This window comes from Periplaneta americana, chromosome 13, assembly GCF_040183065.1.
Source record: "Periplaneta americana isolate PAMFEO1 chromosome 13, P.americana_PAMFEO1_priV1, whole genome shotgun sequence".
NCBI classification, from domain to species: Eukaryota; Metazoa; Arthropoda; class Insecta; order Blattodea; family Blattidae; genus Periplaneta; species Periplaneta americana.
In genome coordinates, this window is record NC_091129.1 from 17216325 (window position 1) to 17232440 (window position 16116).

At 37.0% G+C, this 16116-nt stretch overlaps 1 protein-coding gene across 2 annotated transcripts in view; it reads left to right on the forward strand.

Moving 5' to 3' along the window:
• The window catches only part of LOC138711768 (kinesin-like protein KIF23), a 79652-nt gene extending 64365 nt beyond the window's left edge, over nt 1-15287 (forward strand). For both annotated transcript variants that reach the window (XM_069842960.1, XM_069842961.1), the window contains exons 12-15: nt 974-1120; nt 3001-3189; nt 11889-12131; nt 14821-15287. In XM_069842960.1, coding sequence (XP_069699061.1) covers nt 974-1120; nt 3001-3189; nt 11889-12131; nt 14821-15003 — 762 coding nt within the window. In that variant the 3' untranslated portion in view covers nt 15004-15287. The remainder of the gene's footprint in view (nt 1-973; nt 1121-3000; nt 3190-11888; nt 12132-14820) is intronic.
• The last annotated feature ends 829 nt before the right edge of the window (nt 15288-16116 follow it).

Genomic DNA, 16116 nt, shown 5'->3' on the forward strand with positions numbered 1-16116 from the left:
TGGCCAATGGCTACTCAAGGCCGGAGATAAAGAGAGCCATGCGCCCCAGAGTAACACCGTCGATGCGGTCACAGGAACGAGCGACTAAGAAGGGCACGGTCTTCCTACCCTACTTAAGGAATGTGACGGACCGGATCAGCAGGGTGCTGAAGCGTCATGAAGTGGAAACGACCTTCCTGCCGACCAAGCAAATCCGGAACATGCTGAGGTCATCCAAGGACAAACGAGATAAGCTGCTGTCCGCCGGAGTTTACAGGATTCCGTGTTCGTGTGGGAAGGTCTACATCGGTACTACACAGCGGAGTGTCAGGACGAGACTGACAGAACATAATAGGAATTGCCGCCTAGGACAGATCGACAAATCGGCAGTGGCAGCACATGCCTATCAAGAGGGCGATCACAACATAAGATTCAAGGACACGGACATCTTGAGCACGACGACACACTTCTTCCCCCGTCTACATAGAGAAGCGATCGAAATACATAAAGATAACAACAACTTTAATCGCAAGGAAGAAAGCGTAAAGCTAAACAAGTGTTGGTACCCGGTCCTAAACAGAACAGATAAGAAGCCACTACTACAAAAGGATGGAACCCAGAACGGGAGCAGCGAACAAAGCGGCGCAGACCGCAGCGACAACAGGCCTCGGCCCGCGAGCCGCACTATAAATACGCCCGCACAACCAGACACAGGATCAGTTGCCTCAGGTACGCCGAGAAGAGTCTTGCGACCTCGGATACCACTCCACTGAAGATGTCTGCCGCAGTTGCAGACGAAACGACTGGTATAAAACCAACTAATAGACCACGGCCTCTCAGCCCGGAAAATGAATCTATATCAATAATAGTAATGATGGCAGTGACGACAATGATATTGTGGGTGATCAAAATGGCGAAAAGGAGGAGATGATTATGGTAACATTCACAATAATGATGTTCAGTTCCATTCGTTTTTAAATATGTTCAATTTCAGCTTGAAAATAAGGAGATGCTTCTTAATCAACAAATGCTTGAGAAGGAGAGGCTGAGGCAGAAGTGCAGTGACAAAATTGCTGCAGAGAAAGAGAAAAACACACTGCAGACCCAAAAGAGGTTGAAACAGCAAGAAGTTGAGTTCAAGGTAAGATCGAATTTGTTAATTCTAGGAGTGGCAAGGCAGTAGTTGGAACAGATACGGCAATTATTCAGCTATTTTTCAACATATTTCCCACCAGAATTGAGGTATTTGTCATGCTGTGGAATCAACTTTTGTATCCCTGTGTCGTAGAAGTCTGTTTGGGATCAGAGCCAATGTGTGACAGCCATCTTCCCGCTCTGTTAATCCCACGGTGTGACAAATGTCTCAGTTCCGGTGGGGAATATGTATCAGTAGCTCAACAATTGCTGTATCTGTTCCAGTAAATCTTTCCATGAAATTGCGTTTTCTTTCTGTAAACCCCCTGGGAAACTTACTTTCTGGACACGCTTCTTATAATCAGCATGTTGACATAATTATCTACTTTTCTTGAATTACTCTTCACTGATCAAAATACCCCTCATTTCTTGTGAAAAACAACTGAATAGACTACAGTGGACTTTGTTGTCAGCAAACAGCTGGATACATTAAGAAGATTGAATTGAATTAGTCTTCTTATTCTTATTGCGTAATAGTACTGAAATTACAACCTAAACACTTTGATATTGTAAATCGATTGTTTCAAACCTTAATTTCTATTTCCCTGTGCTTGAAAACGAGTTTTATCTACTTAATTGGATCAGAACGTCAATTCTTCAATACGTTTTTTGAATTTTGATAAAATATATACAATTTTCATTTCATTTTTAAGTGGTTTAAAATATTGTTGCCATGCTAAAGATTTACCAATTTAATGTTTGTCATTTCTGAAATACCCTTATGTCTGAATAATATTTTTCACCTCCCTAAAAAAAGACTAAGGTGGTGGAAACTCATTTTGAAACAACTTATATTTTACAAAAATGTACATGAAAACAAAACACTGGAGAAGGGACCTTCTATCAATACCTAACGGACCAAGAAGATTGGCAGTCGCGCATTTCCACCTTGCAACTGGACATGACTGCTTGGCATCTCCACCGCTTCGGTATTTATCAAAATCCAACCTGTACCCTTTGTGACCTTCAAGAAGCGATGAATAGGGATCATCTCCAACGCTGCCCAGCTCTAAAATCACTGACAGAATATGCCAGATACTGGGAAGCGAGAAGCCTCATGCCTCTGTTTAGTTCTTTAAGGCTTTTGTTTAGTTACTTTATTAGATTTAATTTTAAGTTGTATCAAGTTATATTGTTTTAATCTTGAGGTTGTGTTTAGGTCAGAGGTAAGTTATCTATGTACCTGTCTTTCGAATAAATAAATAAACATAAAAACGCATTTACCAAAGCAACTAATGGAAGGAAAAGAATTAACTGACTCCAGCTTAAGGATAGATTGAGATAAATTAAAGATTTTATAGTCCTGTCGCTCTTATTTCCGGCAGCCAATCACGTTGCAGGTCGGCTACATTTAAACATGTGCGTCTTGTCATTTGCTATTGATGATGTAATGAATTTCCTATGGCTCGATAAATACTTAATATAATCGCCCGCCATTTTGGCTCTTTTGTTGGCGTTCGCAGAAATCACACAACGTTATTTGCCGCTCAATTATTTGCTGAATTACAGTGCGTTTGATTTATTATCATAGGAGCTACAACATGATAATGTTTAACGGTGAAGCAAATAGATTCCTCATCTGGTAGCTTGGCAACGAAAGAACAAAAATGGCGAATGATACTACCTACCTAGACTTTATAGAGCCTTCACTTCCTAAGACGTAAGCAAAGGGGAGGAGCCACACCGGAAATAACAGCGACACGACTATAGTATTAATAATGATATTTTAGTGCAAACTTACTTCAATTGGCATGTAAATATTTCTGTCTTGTGTATAAACATGTATTATCAAACGTAGCTCATGCATTGCTTCTTTTAATTTTGCAGTATCACATGAGGGATCAAGATGAGAAACTGAGGAAAGTGAAAAAGATATTAACGAAAGATGGTACTATTACTTCAACTTCACGCACTCCTCTGCAGCCTGCGAGATCAGTAGCAAATATCTGTCAAACTCCAATTAATACAGAAGCAAATTTGACTTCAAATGTGTTCTCATCTCATAGCTCAAGAAGGGTATGTACATATGTGACTGAATATACAGTGAAACCTGTTTAAGACGGAAGTGACATGGTCCTAATTTTTTTTCCATTGTGGACAGGTTTCCGTATTATTAAGGTGTGACATTAAAATGGAATATTTTGTCATTCATATACATGAAAAACAAAATGGTATGCCGCAAACTGCAAGAAGTACAAAATATTCCATTTAACACTCATCACATTAAATCCGCTTTCTGCCGCGTATTATGTTGGTGAATCATCTTGATTAAAATCTCATTTTCTGTATAAATATTACCGTAACTCACTCATTAGTCATTAAACATTACTAAAGTTTACTAATCTCATTCTATATAATATCTAACACTATACTCTAATACTGTACTGCATATCACTGCACATTATTAATTAATTGGACTAGGAGCCATCTATTAGAAGCCTTGAATTCTGGTTTATTTAATTTCTTTCCCAGTTCAATAGCTTGCTTTGCAGAACAGATCCAGAAATTGGCTTTTTCTTTGAAAGGTCATGAAGAACCCACTCCCACAACAGTTCATTTATTTCCACATACAGAGTTGCTTTCTGGTTCCTTTTGTGTCACCAATATTGGCCGCACGCCACTCACTCATTATGATCTTTATTTCTTCAAGTGTCACATCTGAGTTTTCCACAACTGTACTTCAATATTATTTCACATAGACTTTGTTTCTAATTTTCCTTTATCTCGATAACTTTTACTTCATCACTTTTTTTTTTACCTGGAAATCACTACACTTGCGCTCTGTTTAGCTACGACAGTATACGGGTGTGAAGCATTGAAAATCTTTGAAGGGACTCGTCTGCCTAGTCAACAGTGTAATAAAATTTATGACTGACAGGCCAACACACCCTCGTACCCTCTAGAATTTTGCAAAGAAAACTTGTTTTTATCTTAGTGACCTACATATGTCGTATATTCCTTGAAATTACACGCTGTTTCAAAATATAGTTACGAAATGTAGTGTGTGTCCAAAATACGAGGGGGATCCAGGAAATAACGACTGTTTTGTTGTAATAATTAAAAAAAAAAATATTTATTTGAAAAAACAAAGTCTGTTACATAACTGAAGCTTCCTTTACTTCTCTACATAATCACCACCTACATTTAAACATTTGTCGTATCTGTTCACTAGCTTTAGAATTCCCGTGTTATACTCCTCTGCCGCCAGTTCATGAAGCCAGGTGTTCACTGTCTTCTTCAACTCTTCATCACTTCCAAAATGCGTACCACCCAGAAAGTCTTTCAGCTTAGTGAAAAGGTGAAAATTGCTAGGAGCAAGGTCTGGACTATAGGGTGGATGATCAAAGATTTCCCAACCGAATTGATCCAGCAATTCTCGAGTTGAAGCAGCAGTGTGCGGGCGGGCGTTGTGAAGAACCACAACTCCTCTCAAAAGCATTCCTCGCCTCTTGTTTTGGATGGCTCGCTGTAGTTTTGGCAAAGTCTCACAATAACGATTTGCATTGATCGTAGAGCCTTTTGGCATGAAATCCAGCAAAAGAACACTTTTGCGATCCCAAAAGACAGTAGCCATGACTTTTTGTGTTGAGAGAGTCTGTTTGAATTTTCTCAGTTTCTTGGGTGATGAGGGATGATGCCACTGTCGTGATTGGCGCTTGGTCTCTGGGGTGTTGTGACACCCAGGTCTCATCACCAGTCACAATTTGATCAAGAAAGGCATCTCCATCTGTGTGATGTCGCATCAAGAATGTCAATGCTGAGGCCATTCTCTGAGTTTTGTGTTGGTCACTCAGTTGCCGTGGAACCCATCGTGCATAGATTTTGTGGTAGCCAAGATGTTGCGACAATTTCACCAAGCAAAGAACGAGAAATGTCAGGAAAGGCAATATGCAATTCGTCGAGTGATGTGCGCCTGTCTTGCATGATTCTGTCGTTCACTTTAGTCTTCAGGTCTTCTGTGATGAGTGATGGGCGTCCGGGTCGAGTTTCATCGTGGACATTTGTTCGCCCATTGTTGAACATTTCGCACCATTTTCTCACATTTCTTTCATTCATTACAGTATCACCATACACTTCTTTCAATTGCCGGTAAATTTCTGCAGGTTTCAAATGTCGGGCATTCAAAAATCGAATCACACTCCTCACCTCACAGTCGGCGGGATTATCAATCACGTCGTTCATTTTGAAGTAACACAAAATGCACAATGGCGACTTGTTGCAACCAGTACTCACAACATTATGAGAACACATGTTAAGGAAGCCAGTTGACCTTCAAACAAGGAAGGGGAGTCAGCTGCGCGGCAGGTATGCGCGAACGGTCGTTATTTCCTGGATCCCCCTCGTATTGTTTCCATTTTGAACAGCAGCAGGCAGTTCCTGTTTCTGCATTGGACAGTTTCCGTTTTATTCAGGAAAATTTACACATAATACATACAAATTTCGCCGGGACCAATAAATTGTTCCGAAATATACAGGATTCCAGATTATTCAGGTTCCGATTTGAACAGGTTTCACTGTATCAGAAAATTCTGCAACAGAAAGCAAAATAACTACGTATTTTAAAATGGTTAGACTTAATAGTTGTTTTTATTTAATGTGTAAGTAATACCATAATTTTAGTGCTTATCGTAAGTTCACGGTAATAGGTTAGAAATTATCTCTCACTACTGTTTATTGCAAAACCGACAGTATGCAACTGTCCCCAAGTTCATGGTTAAGTATTGCTGCCTGTCCTAGTTTCTTTGGTCAGTGGCCCACTTCCACATTTTTTTCTTATATCCACTGTTTTTCCCAAACACATTCTTGAATTTGTCCCTTAGTACTTGTACTTCTGGACCTGGTAGCGAGTCTAGTTTAATTTTCATGGCACGCATCTCCCTGTTTCAGACGACAGGTTTTTGGATGTTTCGTGTTTTTTTATAGTGTCACACAAAAAAGCTTAGATTTGCTAATAGGAAAGCCAAATCGTTTTTTAAACAACCATCTTTCAGTATATCTTGAAGGATATCAATTGACGAAGCCCGATAACACGGAATCAGAACAAGACGTATTGCCTTACGTGATGGACATGAGCGAGAGGTGAGAGATTTGTTTAAATTAAATAATGTTTATACCCGAACTCTTATCTGTTGTGTTTTACAAACAAAGCGTAGAATGAAATCATCTTCAGCAACAATAAACATTCCTAATTATGTGTTGCAAGATCTCTCCTCCTTGTCCATGTTAATTTATTCTCTAATAATAACACTGATATGCTGCCTAGCAGTTCTCAGAACTTGAGGCAATACTATTACAAAAATGGATCACGGTTACACCACACAGCACTTAGAAACACGAAGCAACCAAGAATTCTTAAAAAGACAACGTGCTTCTGAGTGACATAATTGATTTGGTTTTAAAATGTTTAAAAGTTCTTGTAAAAAAATTATTTAAGTAAAAAACTCCAAGATTTATGTGTTTATAATAGATTTCCTGAAAATATGTATTTACATAATTTTTTTGTGAAAATATGTGTTTTTATGTGAAATAAAATTCGAGTTTTAAACTTGAAACTTCATTTTCGGAATTTTTAACTTTCTTAATTGTGTTTTAACACACGCAAAAATAATATTTAATTACATAGAAATCCGCTCCTTAATGATTACAATGATGATGATGGAAGAGGGCGAAGAAAGTGTGTGTCGTCTATTATTTGTCACCTTATCAGATGAATTTTTAGTGCTACATACTTGAAACTTAAATATACAGTAAGTGACATATTATACTTTATTATTTCTGATTTCATGTTTCTTGACGTGAAAAACCACAGTTTCTCTTCGATTTATTAGCAAGACTTGGTTCAGTTCATTTCTTCTCATTGTTATGCAATCTATGTAATTATTAGTGGGTGGATGTGGATGAAAAGTCATCTTGTTATTTTTCACATTAGGACGATGCCTATTAATATAGAAATCCTTTCTGTGTTAATATCAACGTAAAAAAATAATTTCTTATATTGCATTTTTTTTTACTTTTTTTGAACTAATAGGTCATTTTTACATTTTTTTTTTTTTCGTCATTTTTAATACTTTGAAGAACTTTTAGATAATTTGAAATGCATTTTACTTTCTTCTTTAACGATAGGTCTGTTACATTATTTTCTAAGCAAATAGGTCGGTAGTAATACTGAATAAGTGAATAACAATGAAGTTTGAGTTTTAAAGTTTGGAACAGACTCTAAAGTCCATCCCTCATTCCACTGAGGACTTCACTTCACACAATGGAAGTAATATAAAATGCTTGACAACAGCCCTTCCCCATATATATTCCCCCCTTATTATAAACGACGTATGCCCTAGTTCAGATACTATTAAATATACGAGGTCACTCAATTAGTCGCAAATTGAAAGGACAGGGACCTCTCAAATTGCAGATTTAGATTTCACGGCGCTTCTTCCGACGGCCTTCACATGCTTTGTCATCGAACAACAGATGACAGCGTCTTGCCATCCTAACGGCAAACACCAGCCAACTCCTCCTCGCCCCGTTCTGTGATCACTTGATCAAACAGTCCCCCTCGCGTATGTGGTACCTAAGAGGTTACGTCCAATTTCGGCTTCCCCTTCAAAATTTTCTAGAGCTCCTTCAGGGGAGCAGCGTAACCCGGAGTGAGACTAGTGGCCAACAGGCTTGGAGCTCACATATTTAGTTTTGTACAGCCCGCAACCCCTTGCAAGGACGCGTTTTGCGTACCTTTTAAATTTGTCCTCCCAATTCTCTTTCGATTTTTCGATTTTCAGTTTAAGTGAGGGCTTTCATCACTACTGTCCTTTTTTATTTTTGGAAAGGGGGGGGAACGTTCACTGTGTCCTGGACAGGACGTTGTGTCCTCAACATGATTCGGAAAGGATGTCTACTGTAGTAGACAGTATTTTTAACACAAAGATTGCAAGAATGCACGCTGCGCCCGTAATTTGTTTTGTCATTCACACTCCCTCATCTGAAAGATCTGGTAACATAAGTGAAGCGTGGAAGGAGGAGGAGACAGAGAATGAAGGCACTGACATGGACCACTCCTGATTTAAACACATTGTAAACCCTCATTAAAATCTATAGTTTTCCCTTAAAACCTTCATTTTGTTGCATGTTCTTTTCCTTTATCTTAGCTAAATTTCAGGAAGTTAAATCTCTCTGAGATTTGCAGGGCAGTCATTGAAACAAGGTAAGAAGTTGTGATGTGAGTAGGGTGAATAATATTTAAATGTCATTTTCTTTTAATTTTATGTAATTTTGCCATTAGTTTAAGGGCATTTTAATGATCATTTTAAGTAGATTTTTAGGTCATCAACATCCGCCCCTAGTAATTATTATTCTTCATTGGAAGTTCTCTTAAAATTTAAATCTTTACACCCACCAGCAGAGCTCAGGTGGTAGCACAGTTGTTTGCTGATCTGGAGTTGTGCTCGGGCGTGGGTTCGATTCCCGCTTGGGCTGATTACCTGATTGTTTTTTTTTCTTTTCCAATGGTTTTCCCAACTGTAAGGCAAATGTCAGGTAATCTTTGGTGAATCCTCAGCCTCATCTTGCGAAATACTATCTTGCTATCACCAATTCCATTGACGCTAAATAAACCAGTAGCTGATACAGGGTCGGTAAATAACCAAGTAGAAACATTCTTAATCAGTGTGTTTGTTTCACACTGTGAGGCACATTTCTCAGAATATTGTAAAATTCTTGAAGGTGGTTGTAGACACGTCATGTAGTTTGATAAATTTGATTATACACTCAGAATAGTATTTGATAACACTGGTCTACAAAAAAAAAAAAAAAAAAAAAAAAAATCTTGTCTGCTACTGAGGAAATTTCAAATGCTCTATACTGAAAATGATGTGTTGATTCCAGATCTGTAATCATATGTATCATAGCACGTCATGTTTCTGAGTTATGGGACTAATATTAATTCTAAATCTTACTATTCAGTACATACCTGTGCCGTAAAGTCAGCGATATAAATTGAGCTTAGTTTATATGTTCTTTGTAAATTGTTATGTTATTTTATATAAGTTTATAAGAAGATATACACTTACAATATGTGTGTGTGTATCTAATGCTCTGGATTTAACAATGAAGTCATCATCCTTCTTGCTTCCCAATATTTTGATGGAAGGTCCACAAATGTCCTAAGAGTTTCACAATTAGCCAGGTGTTCCATCTCCATGTCCTCTTCTCTGGTGCACAGTAAGCATTTAGGTGAATTCAGTACTCCAATATGATGGAGGTGTTTACTGAGGCAATCATGACCAGTAATCAATCTAAACATGGCCACGGCAGATTTTCGAGGTAGATTAGGAATTAGTTTTGGATCTTTGAATGATTCTTTCCACTTTTAAATTTTGATGTTTTGCCAGGTCGCTGTAACTTATTCTTTTTATGACTCGCTTTATTGATTCATATGGGATCTTGAAATTTGTTTTTAAGTTGATATAAGTTCCTTTCTTTGCTAAACTTACAATATGTAGGAAGCACTAAAAACTCTGTTAAAAGTGCTTGGGACCTTTGCTTTTCTGCTTATGTTGGCATGTGGTTGATCGCTGCAGAAACAGCAGAAATCACCCATCATGCTCTGACCGTATTGATCCTGGTACCTGGATTACATCGTTGATATGTCCTGATGGAATCTCTCACCATGTTCACCGAAATTTGATAGAAAAAAAGTCAAGGTGGGAATGAAGAAAGTGTATTTTTGAAGACAACCTAGATTATGAAATGTTATATACTAGCTCAGTATAATTATCAGCTCGATAATTTTCTAAAAACCAAGTTGACTCTAGTACAGATGTGTCCTAAGCTTCCAGTTCAAGAACACTCAATTTTGACCTGAATGTAGTGTCACACATCATAATTGAAAATTAAAAATATGATTACTTTAAAATTGTGACGTGATGGAAAAAAACGGACTTCAAATCTGTAATCAGTACACTCAAATTAGGGTTGGTACACATGTTTTTGTTCAGTAGCAAAATCAATAAAATTAATAAAATGGATCTGAATGTGTTAAAAATTTAAAATATTATTTTAAAATTGTGACGTGATAAAAAAAAAACGGACTTCAGATCTGTAATCAGCACACTCAAATTAGGGTTGATACATATTTTGTTTTTGTTCGGTAGCAAAATCACTGTAGACCAGAGGAATGTCTGGAAAGAATATTTCGAGCAAGAGATTGTACAGGGACAACCATAAGAAGAGATGGACACCACTCGAGTGGGGGGGGGGGACGTCAGGGGCGCCAACCAAATTTTTAAATATTTTTTATGGAGAGGAAGACACAAACTATTCACAAAAGTTCTTTTTATATGGAAAGAATTCTGTCAAATCACCTATTATTGAAATAGTAATTATGTTTCAACAAGTTACAAGGAGTAAACTACTATTGAAGGGTTCTTCCCTTTTTTGTGGGGACATTATATTAAGTTTTTTGTCTTAGAACTGTGTTTAAATTATAGAATTCCAACATTCAACGAGAAGGAAGGGTCCTGACAAATGTTTGTGGGGAGGGTGTCACAATTCCTATGGATGGCCCTGGATTGGATTTTGGTGTATTTTCAGATATACTTACTTACTTACAAATGGCTTTTAAGGAACCCAAAGGTTCATTGCCGCCCTCACATAAGCCCGCCAGCGGTCCCTATCCTGTGCAAGATTAATCCAGTCTCTATCATCATACCCCACCTCCCTCAAATCCATTTTAATATTATCCTCCCATCTACGTCTCGGCCTCCCTAAAGGTCTTTTTCCCTCCGGTCTCCCAACTAACACTCTATATGCATTTCTGGATTCGCCCATACGTGCTACATGCCCTGCCCATCTCAAACGTCTGGATTTAATGTTCCTAATTATGTTAGGTGAAGAATACAATGCGTGCAGTTCTGTGTTGTGTAACTTTCTCCATTCTCCTGTAACTTCATCCCGCTTAGCCCCAAATATTTTCCTAAGAACCTTATTCTCAAACGCCTTTAACCTATGTTCCTCACTCAGAGTGAGAGTCCAAGTTTCACAACCATACAGAAGAACCGGTAATATAACTGTTTTATAAATTCTAACTTTCAGATTTTTGGACAGCAGACTGGATGATAAAAGCTTCTCAACCGAATAATAGCACACATTTCCCATATTTATTCTGCGTTTAATTTCCTCCCGAGTGTCATTTATATTTGTTACTGTTGCTCCAAGATATTTGAATTTTTCCACCTCTTCGAAGGATAAATCTCCAATTTTTATATTTCCATTTCGTACAATATTCTGGTCACGAGACATAATCATATACTTTGTCTTTTCGGGATTTATTTCCAAACCGATCACTCTACTTGCTTCAAGTAAAATTTCCGTGTTTTCCCTAATCGTTTGTGTATTTTCTCCTAACATATTCACGTCATCCGCATAGACAAGAAGCTGATGTAACCCGTTCAATTCCAAACCCTGCCTGTTATCCTGAACTTTCCTAATGGCATATTCTAGAGCGAAGTTAAGATAAGATATACTAAGATTTTAATTGTCTGTTTTAGCACATGTAATCATCAAAGCTATATGTTAAAAAGTTTTGGCATTGTCAAAGCACTGAAGAGAATTGATGCTATGAAATTGAGGGAGGAAAGAAAGATAACATGAGGACCAGTAAAGGCAAATGAAATAATACAAGCATTTTAGTACTGTAATTTTACTGATTCTTACTTCAGGGACCAGCTGTTAGTAATCCAAGACATAGAAGGTCACGGTCAGCAGGAGAGGAGATGTGGTTGGATCACAGACCAGCAGTTGCTGTTGAACTTGGGACTGTCATGCAACCACACATGAAGCGCCGAAAATCTGTTACTAAGCTTACAGATCCGAAAGACGTGGTCAATTCTAAAACTTCCAAGTATTGTCTAATGACACAGGAGCAAGATTCAAGTGGAGAATTGGAAACACGTCTCTACAAGGTAACTACATTTATTCATTTTGTAAGATTTGAAAAAGAGTGCCTAAAGAAATATTAAAGTAGGAGTGTAACTGCTTTGAATTCCATTTTTATATTATCTTGTTAGCACTTCTGCCAATAAAATAGTACATTATGCAACGAGCCTATAATGATAGTAATTAAGAAGCGAGTATGGATGATGTTTATGAAACGAGCGCAAGCGAGTTTCATAATTTTCATACGAGCTTCTTAATTACCATTATAGGCGAGTTTCATACGACTTTTTATGCTCGACCATATTTCTAACTTGAAATAAATTCATATGTATACATTTTATTTCTATCTGACAAGATCGGAAGTGACCTTGTTCTAGGTCGTGAATTGTGAGATGTGCGCAGACGCGAAAGTATTGATTTTTTCCGAGGAACAATAATGTCATTGACCTTGTGTAATCCCGTTAAACTTGGTATAACCTTGATTATTGAATTCGACATTGAAAAACGAGATGACAAATTGAATTTATTTGAATATTATTTACAATTAACGCTAATTATTATAGTAACAGAACATAACCTTCTGCGACAGTATTGGATTTCCAGCCTCTGTGACTTTTCGATAATTCTCTTTCGATTGCATATCCAAGAATAATCGATACTTGCGGTTTTATAACGGTACAAAGCTGACTTGTTATTGGCTGAACACCTGTAAGCTGAGTTGTCATTAGCTGTACACCTGTACTTTAATGACATGCATTAAAGGACTGCTACCAGGTGTATAATTACTACATTTCGGCATGGTCGAGCATAAAATAAAATAAAATATTTTCATGAGATTGTGTATAGCTAAGAGTTACTTACATGTGACTAGCATGTAAAGAAAATCTGCTTACAATAATTATTAATAATAATATTATTAGAAAATTTAGTAAAATGTACGAAAAGTTCCCTATGTGCTCATAGGGTTGAAAACGACCCACGCCAAATTTCTTACACTATTATGACTCTACTGAATAAAATTCATGACTCCACCTCATGTAATCATATTGGTTACTGCTTGCCCTATGTAATAAAACAATAACAGAACTAAAATACTTAACAATGAAGTGTCTACTTACATTTCTTTGTTGATGTGCATTATAACCAAACTGAAGTGTTACACATTTTTAGTTAAAATGCATTGCAGAGATTTACAACGGAAAAATTGCACAAACAAAAGTGTTGCCAATATATTATCGAACACATAATGATGGTGTCCAACCGAAAATTTAAACAAAAATTAAAGGAACTAATAAAAATATTTTTTTTTATCCAGTGCCACCAGGTTGTCTTTTCGACATTTCTGGTTTTCTCTCCTGGCTGTGGCTTAATTGTAACCCACTTCTGAGGTTGGGGAGTTACATTACCCCGATGATGTGATAGGATGATTATGATAATGTGGTGCCAGGAGAGGTCTTAAATCTAAACTTAACCTAAATTCCAGACCATGGACGAACACAGGAATAATCCCCTTTAAGGAAAAATTCCTGTGCTCTAACCGGGAATCGAACCCGGGACCTCATGAACTATAGCCAGAAGCTCTGACCACTAGACCATGATGTGGGTTGTTAACGACCCTGTTGGCATATATGGGTTAATATTACATTTGAAGGCACTGAAATAGTGCAAATCCATGAAGTCTTTCCATTTTGCTTGGTGCATGATATTTTCTTGCATCTACTTTCATATTATCTCGTTTTGTCTTCAATTTCTTCTTTACTTCTGAAGTTTATCCATCTGTCTTGTTTTCCCTTATTTCAATGTATTGTTTTGAGGTTACCTCTGTTTATGACTACATTTTATTGTCTTAATATAACAAATAGCAAATAATCGCCTCAGATTTCAATATGGAAATCTCAAAAGAGAAAACGAAAGTCATGGCATTTTCGGGAGAGAACCCAATTCCAAGTAAGATCATGATAAATAATACTTTAATTGAAAGTGTTAACTCATTTAACTATTTAGGTTATAACCTCTCTTACATCACTGATGAAGATATGTCAAACAAAATATCTAAATTTATAAAAATCACTGGTGTCATTAACGCCGTCTTCAAATCATCCCATGTTCAGAAACATACAAGGCTATGAATCGGCTATGAGAATTAGTTACAAAAATTTGCCACGAAATTGCAAAGAAATTGAAAACATTCAACGAAGGTGAATTCATCAAGTGATGTTTAATTATATTGGCAGATGAACTCTGTCCACAGCAAGTAGGGAAATTGGAAGCCATACGCCTGTCTCGTAGAACTGTGGTGAGGAGGTTGCAGTATGTGCGTATGGGTTATGTAAATAAGCCTAATGATTTGTGTGTGTGTGCATAGAGCGAAGTTTATTTCATTAAATTAATAAGAGTGTTATAAAGTCTGTACTGTACAATGGATTGATGTAATATCCTTATAAACTATTATGTACTGACAGCCTGAATGACTAGAACAACCGTGGCTCTTGTTATATTAATGCAGGGAAGGTAGCTGTAATGCGAGTCCGCCACTGCGTGAGCGTTCTGCTCTGGCTTGCCTTGTGGAGCGAGAGCAGCTCTGGCCGGCTAAATGGAGCCGCTCTCATGCCCGGCCCTGGATTAGTAACATATTTGTGAAATCAGCCCTTAGTGGCACATCGTTTTTGTGTGTGTTAATTTTAATATAAGTGAGTGTTTGTGTGTGTGTTTCAGGCTGATGTGGTTCCGACATCAGGAGGAGGTGCACAGGTTATTTTCAACGATGTAGAAACACTCAAGCAGCAATCTCCAACTGCAACACCAGTACGAAAGCGAACTGCTTCCGTTGGCGAGCTGAAAGATACTGAAGCTGCATGTGCTGTGTCTATGGAGGGACACAAACGATCTCGTTACTAGAAATTCTGTTTTGTAAACAGATTAAATCCGATTCATTTATCCTCCAGATGTAATGAGATGCATAGTCCTGGATGGACTGGCAGTGAATTTGACGGAAGTGTTACCAAAAAAAATTGTTTATAAAATAACTTCATTTTAGAAAAAAATGTATGGTAATATTGTTTTGATTATCATTCATTTTCAAGTTATTTCCTGTCTCCATTCAGTTTATATGCGTAATTTTTTATTATGGAAATAAATGTACATAAAGAATTGTTAAGTGAACTTCTGGTTGTTTTTTTATACTAGCAGTGGAACTCACTTTAATTACTGTAATGTAAGGAGTTCCATGAAAATAAATATAAGTTATTACACGTCTTTCAAGTACATGTCTTTCCGCAATTAGAATATTATGCGTATATACTGAAGAAAGGAGATAGGGGATAAACGGAATTTAAGTTCAATATAATGGAGGAATTCAGCAATATAAAACTTGTCTATCTTACAGTATTTCTATACGATTGTTCTCTATCACTGTATTATGAGACACTGCAGCATCACAGTTCATGATGATGCCGTAGCAGCTTCAAGCATTTGCATCCAGTGCTCTGGACTGCGACTTGAGAACTATCCAGACTTCCTAATAACGAGATACATAGTATAGTATTTTCTATGAGGCAGCTTTTGTAAGTTAGGAATCATGCAAGTGGCACCACCTGTTTACACATTTATTTCTTACAACATCCGGAATTTTAACTACAGACATATTATTTTATGGTTTGTTCTTTTGTACATATAAATAGAAATTCTACACTGAAGTGCATAATCAGTTTTTGTAGTAAATATTTTATCTAATAAATTAAAATTCATTTAAATTCAGGTTATACAAACCCAAGAGGAGAAGAAAGAGAAACTTCAGAAATCTGACAAAATTAGTACTTGGATTTACAGAAAACTTGCATGAGTTTCTTTATTTATTTTTATTACGTGGTGCTGTTGTACATTTTGATATATGCATGTAATCATTTTGTTTGTAAAATATTGTTATATTTAAGCCTTGCATTAATTATTTTGTAATGATCACATAAAAGTATACTGGAACATATTTTACTACAATCTTATGATAATAAAACA